Raw genomic sequence first — 13110 nt, 5'->3', positions numbered from 1 at the left:
CTTCCAAAAGAACGGATATAAAACTTCAATTCAATCTACTATGTTGCTTTTGAACAATCAGATCTTTTGATTGTTCTAAAGCATTTCCTCCGTCAAACTGAGACAAGCATGTCTGCTCTCCTCCCATGCGTCTCATTATTATGAGAGGTTTAATCAAAATGATTCAATCCTCTAAAGCATAAATAGACTATGTATAGTTTCATAATAATAACAATCTATTCTATAGAGTGAGTACTCTGAGATGGATGTTACATTAACACTGAAGTTGTTTGGGAAGGGAAAGTACTATTCAAAGACAGTTTTGTCCCAGTAGCAGTAGCCATCTTTTAACCTATTTTTAACATGTTACAGCAAACCTACTTAGTGTGATTCATTTGGAACCAAAATGGGAGATACCACGCTTTTGCTTTGCTCAATTACAATGTTGTGGCTCAACCAGCACAAAATTAAACAGGGAATTATGTTTGCTGCTATTCAAACATTGTCTCAAATTCATCAAATTAGCTCACTCTGCTCAAAGCTCTTTTCCGAGATAGATTTTTGTGACAGATGCTAGTGGTGATTTGCTGCCCTCCTGTGTCTCGTATGAATAATTCTGAACTCAGTGAACATTTGTAACAATAGCAGCATGGCTACGTCCCAATAATCTCTCCTTCCTCCTGAAGTGTGCACTCGTTGACTACTCCCCACAAATGTAAAAGCATTGGATTGGCGTAGGCATGGGCTGTTTTCCATCATTTGTGTTTTAGGAGAGATCATTGGGATACAACCATAACATAATGTAACCTAGGTGTTTAAGGAGAGATCATTGGGATACAACCATAAGTTATTGTAACCTAGGTGTTTTAGGAGATATCATTGGGATACAACCATAACATAATGTAACCTAGGTGTTTAAGGAGAGATCACTGGGCAGCAACCATAAGTTATTGTAACCTAGGTGTTTTAGGAGAGATCATTGGGATACAACCATAACATAATGTAACCTAGTTGTTTTAGGAGAGATCATTGGGATACAACCATAACATAATGTAACCTAGGTGTTTAAGGAGAGATCACTGGGCAGCAACCATAAGTTATTGTAACCTAGGTGTTTTAGGAGAGATCATTGGGATACAACCATAACATAATGTAACCTAGGTGTTTAAGGAGAGATCATTGGGATACAACCATAACATAATGTAACCTAGGTGTTTAAGGAGAGATCACTGGGCAGCAACCATAAGTTATTGTAACCTAGGTGTTTTAGGAGAGATCATTGGGATACAACCATAACATAATGTAACCTAGGTGTTTAAGGAGAGATCATTGGGATACAACCATAAGTTATTGTAACCTAGGTGTTTTAGGAGAGATCATTGGGATACAACCATAAGTTAATGTAACCTAGGTGTTTTAGGAGAGATCATTGGGATACAACCATAAGTTATTGTAACCTAGGTGTTTTAGGAGAGATCATTGGGATACAACCATAAGTTATTGTAACCTAGGTGTTTTAGGAGAGATCATTGGGATACAACCATAAGTTATTGTAACCTAGGTGTTTTAGGAGAGATCATTGGGATACAACCATAAGTTATTGTAACCTAGGTGTTTAAGGAGAGATCATTGGGATACAACCATAAGTTAATGTAACCTAGATGTTTAAGGAGAGATCATTGGGCAGCAACCATAAGTTAATGTAACCTAGATGTTTTAGGTAGTCAATGATTAATGTGACTCTGTGTTCACTTTCAGTTCATTTAAGCACTTGATCGGGGGCCTCGAGGATGTCTCAAACAAAGGCTATGAGGATGCAGGGGCCAAAGCCAAGTAAGTATCTCACTCTTCACATACAGTTCCCTACATGCATCCGATGTCCAAAATTGTGTATCGTCTACATACAGGGTATCATTAGCATCACACATATTCCCGTTTCCTTATACACCCATACATACATATACACTAAATACTGTATATATATATACATGTAACTAACACCACTCAAGCACACCTCATTATAACAATACCCTTCAGCCCCAAACACACACCTCATGAACACTAAACTCCCCTAGCCATTGCAAAACCAGATGAGGTTGTTGTCGATGCATGGCGTTAATTAGTCTTGTTTCATCTGTCTTGCCGTTCCTCTGACCTCTTCCTGGATATAATTATCTCTGCTGCACCGGCTTTCCATAAAGAGAAACTTCATCCAGCCCAATGGCTTAAGTTACATATGAATCCTACCCCAGTCCCTGCTACAATTATTGAGCTCTGGAGTTTAGAATGCTTTCTTGATTTCCTGATTGGTGGGGAAATGAGGAATATGAGGAATCCAACTGTTAATAGTGAATCAGTTATAGTGGTCTTGTCTTCAGCTTGTCATTTTAATTAGAGAAGACACATTGGGTTTGTATTTCGCTGACCTCAGAACATATTGTAGTTGGGTAGTAAGCAGGCTAACGATACATGCTGCTCTTGAAAATGGATCCGTGTAACGGGAACATATTGTTATCATAACAGAGTTTGGAAACATTCCGCTCTCCTGTTTTTGCTGCTGAAGTACGTCAAGCAACAAACTGCATGTTCTTTGAGATAATATTAACCATTGTTTTCATCAACTCAAAGCAGATATTTAGGTATTGGACAACTCCTATGTTAAATGGCGTGCAATTAAATTCCATGTTTGTCATTGACGTGGGTTACTGTCTGCATGAGGGGGCTCGCTCACAAACGTACAGTCCAGATAACACATCATGGTGACAGAGTAGTCGGACTCGTCTGGTCCCTAGAGCCATGGGGAGGACATTTGTCCCTAAGCCATGAGGAGCCCATCTGTCCCCAGGGCCATGAGGAAGGTTATCTCTCCCCAGGGCCATGAGGAAGGTTATCTGTCCCCAGGGCCATGAGGAAGGTTATCTGTCCCCAGGGCCATGAGGAAGGTTATCTGTCCCCAGGGCCATGAGGAAGGTTATCTGTCCCCAGGGCCATGAGGAAGGTTATCTGTCCCCAGGGCCATGAGGAAGGTTATCTGTCCCCAGGGCCATGAGGAAGGTTATCTGTCCCCAGGGCCATGAGGAAGGTTATCTGTCCCTAGAGCCATGAGGAAGGTTATCTGTCCCCAGGGCCATGAGGAAGGTTATCTGTCCCTAGAGCCATGAGGAGGGTTATCTGTCCCTAGAGCCATGAGGAAGGTTATCTGTCCCCAGGGCCATGAGGAAGGTTATCTGTCCCCAGGGCCATGAGGAAGGTTATCAAATCAAATCAAATCAAATTTATTTATATAGCCCTTCGTACATCAGCTGAAATCTCAAAGTGCTGTACAGAAACCCAGCCTAAAACCCCAAACAGCAAGCAATGCATGTGAAAGAAGCACGGTGGCTGGGAAAAACTCCCTAGGAAAAACTCCTGAGAAAGGCCAAAAACCTAGGAAGAAACCTAGAGAGGAACCAGGCTATGAGGGGTGGCCAGTCCTCTTCTGGCTGTGCCGGGTGGATATTATAACAGAACATGGTCAAGATGTTAAAATGTTCGTAAATGACCAGCATGGTCAAATAATAATAATCATAGTAATTGTCGAGGGTGCAACAAGCACGTCCGGTGAACAGGTCAGGGTTCCGTAGCCGCAGGCAGAACAGTTGAAACTGGAGCAGCAGCATGGCCAGGTGGACTGGGGACAGCAAGGAGTCTGTTATCTGTCCCTAGAGCCATGAGGAAGGTTATCTGTCCCTAGAGCCATGAGGAAGGTTATCTGTCCCCAGGGCCATGAGGAAGGTTATCTGTCCCCAGGGCCATGAGGAAGGTTATCTGTCCCCAGGGCCATGAGGAAGGTTATCTGTCCATAGAGCCATGAGGAAGGTTATCTGTCCCCAGGGCCATGAGGAAGGTTATCTGTCCCTAGAGCCATGAGGAAGGTTATCTGTCCCCAGGGCCATGAGGAAGGTTATCTGTCCCCAGGGCCATGAGGAAGGTTATCTGTCCCTAGAGCCATGAAGAGGACATCTGTCCCTAGAGCCATGAGGAAGGTTATCTGTCCCTAGAGCCATGAGGAAAGGCCATCTGTCCCCCGGGCCATGAGGAGGACATCTGTCCCTAGAGCCATGAGGAGGACATCTGTCCCTAGCCTAGAGCCATGAAGAGGACATCTGTCCCTAGCCTAGAGCCATGAAGAGGACATCTGTCCCTACAGCCATGAGGAGGACATCTGTCCCTAGAGCCATGAAGAGCCTATCTGTCCCTAGAGCCATGAGGAGGACATCTGTCCCTAGCCTGGAGCCATGAGGAGGACATCTGTCCCTAGAGCCATGAGGAGGACATCTGTCCCTAGCCTAGAGCCATGAGGAGGACATCTGTCCCTAGCCTAGAGCCATGAGGAGGACATCTGTCCCTAGAGCCATGAGGAGGACATCTGTCCCTAGAGCCATGAGGAGGACATCTGTCCCTAGAGCCATGAGGAGTTCATCTGTCCCTAGCCTAGAGCCATGAGGAGTTCATCTGTCCCTAGCCTAGAGCCATGAGGAGGACATCTGTCCCTAGCCTAGAGCCATGAGGAGTTCATCTGTCCCTAGAGTCAAGAGGAGGTCATCTGTCCCTAGAGCCATGAGTTCATCTGTCCCTAGAGTCATGAGGAGGACATCTGTCCCTAGAGCCATGAGGAGGACATCTGTCCCTAGAGCCATGAGGAGGACATCTGTCCCTAGAGCCATGAGGAGGACATCTGTCCCTAGAGTCATGAGGAGTTCATCTGTCCCTAGCCTAGAGCCATGAGGAGGACATCTGTCCCTAGCCTAGAGCCATGAAGAGCCCATCTGTCCCTAGAGCCATGAGGAGGTCATCTGTCCCTAGAGCCATGAGGAGTTCATCTGTCCCTAGAGTCATGAGGAGTTCATCTGTCCCTAGAGTCATGAGGAGTTCATCTGTCCCTAGAGTCATGAGGAGTTCATCTTTCCCTAGAGTCATGAGGAGTTCATCTGTCCCTAGAGTCATGAGGAGTTCATCTGTCCCTAGCCTAGAGCCATGAGGAGGACATCTGTCCCTAGCCTAGAGCCATGAGGAGTCATCTGTCCCTAGAGTCATGAGGAGTTCATCTGTCCCTAGAGTCATGAGGAGTTCATCTGTCCCTAGAGTCATGAGGAGTTCATCTGTCCCTAGCCTAGAGCCATGAGGAGGGCATCTGTCACTAGCGTAGAGCCATGAGGAGTTAATCTGTCCCTAGAGCCATGAGGAGGACATCTGTCCCTAGCCTAGAGCCATGAGCAGTTCATCTGTCCCTAGAGTCATGAGGAGTTCATCTGTCCCTAGAGTCATGAGGAGGTCATCTGTCCCTAGAGTCATGAGGAGTTCATCTGTCCCTAGAGTCATGAGGAGTTCATCTGTCCCTAGCCTAGAGCCATGAGGAGGACATCTGTCCCTAGCCTAGAGCCATGAGGAGTTGATCTGTCCCTAGAGTCAAGAGGAGGTCATCTGTCCCTAGAGCCATGAGTTCATCTGTCCCTAGAGTCATGAGGAGTTAATCTGTCCCTAGAGTCATGAGGAGTTCATCTGTCCCTAGAGTCATGAGGAGTTCATCTGTCCCTAGAGTCAAGAGGAGGTCATCTGTCCCTAGAGCCATGAGTTCATCTGTCCCTAGAGTCATGAGGAGTTCATCTGTCACTAGAGTCATGAGTAGTTCATCCATCCCTAGAGTCATGAGGAGTGCATCTGTCCCTAGAGTCATGAGGAGTTCATCTGTCCCTAGCTATATATGCAGCAGTGTCCTCCATTGTCAGGGGGCCTGGTGTGTGTGTCTCAGATAGCATTTCATTTGGCTGTAAGTATTTTATGTTGGTGTACTGCAGTCCCTAGTGTATTATTCCCATGCCTTCTTCTGCATAACATAGAGACATTACTCACTATGATGGGTACAATGAATTTGCATAGTGAAGCTCTTTCAATACTACTTTATATCATTTGAAAATGATGCAAGTACCCCCTCTAGTGGTCAGTGATCCTTAGTACAGGAGCTGATTCATTGACTTCAAAGCCAGCTGTTCACAGTCACAAATGGCCAAATCCTAAATTGAGAATGAATTGGTAATGAAACAGGCCATAGACCCCTCAAGATCCTTTTGTGGTTCCTCCATCATCTCTAACAACTGTTGTTGTCATGGTATCGTAAGTGTTGTGCATTTTTGTGCAGAATCTATTTACTATAGAGAGCAATAGACACAAACTCTGCCATGGCTTGTTAGCCAAAGCCTATGAGGCTTTTTGGAGGTGTTTTGGATGAACGCCGGAAATAAGGTCTGTGGTAAACACAGGCTTAGGAGGTCTTATAGCTTCTGTTCTATGAGCTAATCTTCATCAGATTACATACATTCTGGTGAATTTACAGTACCTTCGGAACGTATTCAGACCCTCTTGACTTTTTCCACATTTTGTTACGATACAGCCTTATTCTAAAATTGATTCAATTGTGTTTTTCCCCTTATCACTCTACACACAATACACCATAGTAACAAAGAAAAAACGGTTTATTTTTTATACATTCTTGCTAATTGATATAAAAAAAACCTGAAATATCACATTTACATAAGTATTCAGACCCATTACTCAGTACTTTGTTCAAGCACCTTTGGCAACAATTACAGCCTCGAGTCTTCTTGGGTATGATGCTACAAGCTTGGCACACCTGTATTTGGGGAGTTTCTCAGACTCTTCTCTGCAGATCCTCTCAAGCTCTGTCAGGTTGAATGGGGAGCGTTGCTGCACAGATGTTCGATCGGGTTCAAGTTCGGGCTCTGGCTGGGCCACTCAAGGACATTCAGGGTCATTGTCCTGTTGGAAGGTGAACCTTCACCCCAGTCTGAGGTCCTGAGCGCTCTGGAGCAGGTTTTCATCAAGGATTTCTCTGTACTTTGCTCCGTTCATCTTTGCCTCGATCCTGATTAGTCTCCCAGTCCCTGCCGCTGAATAACATCCCCGCAGCATGATGTTGCCACTACCATGATTCACCATGGGGCTGGAGCCAGGTTTTCTCCAGACGTGACACTTAGCATTCAGGCCAAAGAGTTTAATCTTGATTTCATCAGACCAGAGAATCTTGTTTCTCATGGTCTGAGAGTCTTTAGGTGCCTTTTGGCAAACTCCAAGCGGGCTGTCATGTGCCTTTTACTGAGGAGTGACTTCCGCCTGGCCACTCTACCATAAAGGCCTGATTGGTGGAGTGCTGCAGAGATGGTTGTCCTTCTGGAGGGTTATCCCATCTCCACAGAGGAACTCTGGAGCTCTGTCAGAGTGACCATTGGGTTCTTGGTCAAGACCCTTGACCAAGACCCTTCTCCCCCAATTGCTCAATTTGGCCGGGCAGCCAGCTCTACGAAGAGTCTTGGTGGTTCCAAGCGTCTTTCATTTAAGAATTATGGAGGCCACTGTGTTCTTGGGGACCTTCAATGCTGCAGAAAGGGTCTGAATACTTATGTAAATAAGGTATTTCTGGTTTTTGTTTTAAATAAATTAGCAAAAATTTCTAAAAACCTGTTTTCAGTTTGTCATTATTGAGTATTGTGTGTAGATTGATGAGGAAATTGTTTTATTTAATCCATTTTAGAATAAGGCTGTAACGTAACAAAATGTGAAAAAAGTAAAGGGGTTTGAATACTTTCCGAATGCACTGTATGTAATCAAGTACATAAAACACATAATACCAGTCAGTTAACATGGCCTTTATCTCATAGAACAAAACGTATCTGATCTCATAAGCCTTTGTTTACCACAGCCCTTATTTTCAGCGTTTATCCCAAAACCCCATTCTTTCCCCATTCATTTTTCCCCAATAGGAATGGATGAACGAACCAGAAGTAAGTCATTTCCTGATTTTTAGAACTACAAGCTGGCGAGCTCTATAGAGACAGACAGGACTCTCATAACTTCATCAGTCATGGGCTGGAGTATAGAGAACACATCATTTGAGTATGCGGTTGGGTCAATTAAATATGCAGCACCCACAATAAGGTTCTGCAATGACTAAGTAAACAGACCAGACTCCATGTGTGTCCATGGAGTCTAATAACATTCATTAGTTAGTAAGATGCCTGTAGGCCTAGTTGTTAAAATGGGCTTTGTGGTGTTTCTGGGAAAACAAGGTTTTCTGATTTATGAGGAGCACACAACATTTCTACACGTCAAAAATAAAGCATTATCTGAAAGGAAATTCAAACAGGAAAGGAATTATTTGGAAATAAATGTTATGATTTATTTCCACAAATAAATCCAATTTGCAGTGGTGCTAGCTAGTATTTCCCATGTTGAATTAGCATAATTCTTAATGTTCTGTTACGTTTTCTTGGTAACATCGACAACTACAGTAGAATTGTAAATGCGCAAACGGAGTTCCCATGTATAGTAATACAGTCGCTGCTACTACAATTCCAGCAGTCCCATCAATCAGCCCATTGATCAGGGTCCCAAGCCTTCTGCTGGCTCTGTGTCCCTGGCTTTCTCCCATCAGTCAGCTCGTTGATCAGGGTCCCAAGCCTTCTGCTGGCTCTGTGTCCCTGGCTTTCTCCCATCAATCAGCCCGTTGATCAGGGTCCCAATCCTTCTGCTGGCTCTGTGTCCCTGGCTTTCTCCCATCAATCAGCTCGTTGATCAGGGTCCCAATCCTTCTGCTGGCTCTGTGTCCCTGGCTTTCTCCCATCAATCAGCCCGTTGATCAGGGTCCCAATCCTTCTGCTGGCTCTGTGTCCCTGGGTTTCTCCCATCAATCAGCCCGTTGATCAGGGTCCCAATCCTTCTGCTGGCTTTGTGGCTTTGGGGCAGGTTGCGTCCACCACCATAGGGACACAATGTGCCCAGAGGCTGACACAGTACTTACACCCTAAGGGTCTCTCACACCAAAGGTGACACCCCACGGTGGCGGGGGGGAGGGGGGGGGTCTGGAAAAGCTTGCGGGGTTCAGGCTGGTATACTCTGCCCCCCTACCTCCCTCCTCTGTGCCCCGAAGGTTCCCTATGTTCCTATGTTCCCTGGCTGTACCCTCACCAGGCTCTCCTTTTTCTGCCTCCCCAGGTGGAACAGGTTCTATATTTGTAAACATTAGAGGGTGGGAGTGCTCCAGAACAGCTATTTCAACTAGGTTCCTCTAAAGTACTGGAGGCTGGTGAGGGGAGGACAGGCTTATAATAATGTCTGGAATGGAGTGAATGGACTGGTATCAAACACATGGAAACCATGCGTTTGATACCATTCTATTTACTTCGTTGCAGCATTACTATAAGCCCGTCCTCCCAGTTTAAGGTGCCACCAGCCACCTGTGTTCTAAACACATTGGTTTTCTGAGGCGAGTCAGTGGTAGGGGTATAAACAGCTTCTATATGTGGCAACAGGGAAGCCTTGCCAGAAGCGCTGACCTTGCGGTTTTCTGACCTTGCGGGTTTCACGTGTGTGATAGAGAGCTCTTGAACTCAATTCAGTCTCCCCGTTTTGTTGTAGAGGTGTTTTCTACTGTCTCTTAATGTTTATGAGCCTAACTGAACTTTTTATTATGTTCTCTTATTTCATAATCACATTATTTAAGAGAGAGGTACTTAAAAATTGCACTGTTGGTTAGGGACTGTAAGTAAACATTTCACTGTAAGGTTTACACCTGTTGTATTCGGTGCACGTGACGAATAAACGTTGATTTGATTTGTCTTCAAAAAGTCACATTTCAAATTCTTGATCAACTCATTGACATTATCTGTAATGCTATTGGTAAATCAAGGGAGCGTGTTACCTGTTGACTACTGAAATACAATCTTGAAATCTTGAAAGAATCTTGAAAGACACTTATGTAAGAAGAGTTTATTTTTGTATTTGGCCTTTAGTCCCAGCCTAGGCAATGTCTCTTTGAATAGTGCCAGTGCAGTGGAGTCATGTGGTAATATCCTGACATGAGATATTATGGGTAACTCAGACTTGAATGTAACCCCTGTTGTTGTGGACATGAGTTATGTGAGGCAAGCCCTCCCGTAGATCACGATCCTTGCTATCTGGGATCCTTGGAACGTCCCTACCCTATTTAAAGTAAAAAATAGTTAAGGTAAGGGTTAAGGTTACAGTCTTAGAAAAAAGGGTTCCAAAAGGGTTCTTCAGCTGTGCCCATAGCATAAGCCAGTCTTCCCTGTGGCTCAGTTGGTAGAGCATGGTGTTTGCAATGCCAGCATGGTGTGTGCAACGCCAGAGTTGTGGGTTCGATTCCCACGGGGGGCCAGTACAAAAAAAAAAAAAAAAATGCATGAAATGAAATGTATGCATTCACTACTGTAAGTTGCTCTGGATAAGAGCGTCTGCTAAAATGACTTAAATGTAAAAAGTAACCAACCGTTCCAGGTAGAACCCTCTGTGGAAAGGGTTCTACATGGAACCCAAAAGGGCTCTACCTGGAACCAAAAGAGTTCTACCTGGAACCAAAAGGGTTCTCCTATGGGGCCAGCCAAAGAACCCTTTTGGAACCCTTTTTTTTCTCAGAGTGTAACCTTGACCCTTACCTTAACCATTTTCAACTTTAGATAGCACCTTTTTTTCTAAGAGTGTAGGGTTAGGGTTGGGAAAGGGTTAAGTTTAGGGTTAGGGTAAGGGTTAGGGTTAGGGTAAGGGTTAAGCTTAGGGTTTAGGGTAGATCACCAGGTGCCAAATGTCATTGCAGGGGAAAAAACCTGAGATCGGTGGCAGCTCAGCGCTGTAGTAAAGCATTTCTGTTTGATTGTTAGACCTCGTGCTTGGCTCTGAGAATGGAGTCAGGAACCTGGAGCATCCCAAATACAAGACCATGACATTTACGGCTACATGATCACAACACAGCTGCACAAATATGGAGCTGTATAGCAGCTGTACTAGTGTAGTCAACCAACAGTTCAATAGAAGTTTAATAGAAAATAGGGCAGTGGCTAAATTCAATTCAAGCTACAATTATGAGTACATGGTGGGATTCAAATAGTTTGAGATCATCAGAAGTCGACAACATCAAAGGCTGCACGATTGACCAACACGTGCATTACTTAAAATACAAGATACTAGGTAGCCTAAATGAACGAAACACAATGTGACAAGGATAACACCGTGTTGAACTGACCCAGGCTTGAGTTGTCAGGTCCGCAGATCAAGGGGACATAATCGGGTCAAATTGCTGCATTGTATGTTCACACCTGTCAGCCGGCTTCAATAAGGATTATTTTTTGTCATCTCTGCCCATGTGGTCGCTGTATTGTGAACCAGGTGGGGGTCAAACCCCTATGGGTCAGTCTTAGTTGTGCATTGACCCCTGAGGTGAGTGCCCTCATCCAGCCACAGGTTCAGACTTAGCGTATATTTTGACAGCTGCCACGGCAGCAATAGTGTAGTGAACATGTCAGAATGGAGGAATGCGACTGTTGTGTTGCGATCACACTTTTCAGCAGCAGGTCAGGTATTTTGAGGGGCAAGGGGGCAGTAGCCTAGATAAATTCAATTGGATAAGAAGGATTTTTTTCAAAAAAATGTTTTAAAGAATTCGTGTCTCATAAAAGGACATTGTGTGGCTTTAGTATCCATTTGATGAAATGTTGTGGTTTGAAGACATGTCTTTTCTAGCACCCGGAAAGGATTGTAGGCTATGTGGCGTTGTGTAAAGGGTCGTACACTTACATTAGAAAGTCACTAGTCTTAAGTCAGTAGGCTTCAAGTGCCCCATAAGGGCAGTGAAAAAATATCCATATGGTTTGAGAGTCTAGAATTCAATCTTGTGTCTACATTCACTGTCCTGATTTAAGAGAAGATCACTGTTAACCTAAACCTCGTCACAGCTTTATCAAAGTCATGGGCTACCCTGGGACAGAAGAATGGGACTGACTGACGACGTTGTGGAGAATCACCACACCACTGAGGCCTCTGTCAGTCCTGTCCACTGAAGACATCATTCAGCATAGCTTCTGTCAGCAGCCCACCAATTACATCATGTGACACCCCATCCGTAAAATTTTACCTCTTAAGGCCTCGAGAGAGTTGAGTGGCAGAATGGACTCCACAACTAGTCAGGTGGCCACATTTGGGGGGGTAAAAACCGTTACTATAGAAACAGAAAACAAAAACACTAGAATTCACACAGATTTGAAATACGACACATTCTATTAGAACTATAAAAATAAAATGTACATGAGTTGAGCATTTAATTAGACATTGACGAGATATTTGGTCCTGTAAAAGTTTGAAATGATTGTGTGGCCTTCAGTAAGGCCTTTATACCGTCTACACAGCCTCAGTTGAGAGTAGACCTATAAACCCTGAACCTATTGTTCGGCATAAAGGGTAGTGTTTCAATAGTGGGTCACCATTCCAATGAGCGGTCAGCCCATGTGCGTTTGGTAACATGACATTGGCCTCAGTAACGGCTTACATCTGGCAAGGCACCCAACACGTGTTGAGATGCAAGACTTTTTCCATTTCTGATTCCAATAGCTCCTAAAAAGCCAGTGGCACCTGTTATGTGAAGAATGAGGGCCAACCCAGGTTGATGTGTTGGTGTGTGGATGGTGTGATTCATCCCTCGATGCAGTCGTTTGCCCCCTCCCAGTCCCACATCATGTTCCTCTTATTGGCTGGTGTCAGGTTCTACGCACTGCCAGGGAGTGCGAAGGTGTCATCACTTTCCTAGAAGTTTGTCACAAACGTGGCTAGTAGCCACTAACCACTCCCCTCTTCCCCTGTCTCTTGGGACTCACTTCCCACCAGCATAATGTGATACAGTGGGTGTGTGTTGAGGTTATACTACTAAAACGACATGGGTCCTCCCTGTTTTTTTCACTTCAAACTCACATTGAAGATAGGAGATAATTCCCAGCATAAAATGGGACAGTTGAAGCCGACACTTAGTCACATTCCCAACAGATCCTGGGGATCACTCAGGAGCTCAGATGTCTGTTCACAGGATATTTTCAGGCCTTCTTTCAGGCATGTATGTCTGGTAGATTTTCCATACAACCACACAAGATTATTATACACTATTAGAAAAAATGGTTCCGAAAGGGTTCTTCGGCTGTCCCCATAGGAGTTCCAGGTAGAACCCTTTTGGGTTCCATGTAGAACTCTCTGTGAAAAGGGTTCTACATGGAACCCAAAAGGGTTTTACCTGGAACC

At 44.5% G+C, this 13110-nt stretch overlaps 1 protein-coding gene across 5 annotated transcripts in view; it reads left to right on the top strand.

Annotated features, from left to right (window-relative positions):
* LOC115157023 (cGMP-dependent protein kinase 1) overlaps nt 1-13110 on the top strand; it is a 190902-nt gene that overhangs the window by 171016 nt on the left and 6776 nt on the right. For 4 of the 5 annotated variants that reach the window (XM_029704900.1, XM_029704908.1, XM_029704883.1 and 1 more), the window contains exon 9: nt 1738-1812. In XM_029704900.1, the coding sequence (XP_029560760.1) occupies nt 1738-1812 (75 nt within the window). Of the gene's footprint in view, nt 1-1737; nt 1813-12872; nt 12929-13110 lie in introns of those variants that run through there. The other variant, XM_029704926.1, reaches the window with a different exon arrangement.

Source organism: Salmo trutta, chromosome 2 (assembly GCF_901001165.1).
Source record: "Salmo trutta chromosome 2, fSalTru1.1, whole genome shotgun sequence".
Lineage (NCBI taxonomy): Eukaryota > Metazoa > Chordata > Actinopteri > Salmoniformes > Salmonidae > Salmo > Salmo trutta.
The sequence above is the reverse complement of the archived record's forward strand: the minus strand, read 5'-3'. Positions and strand labels throughout refer to the sequence as shown.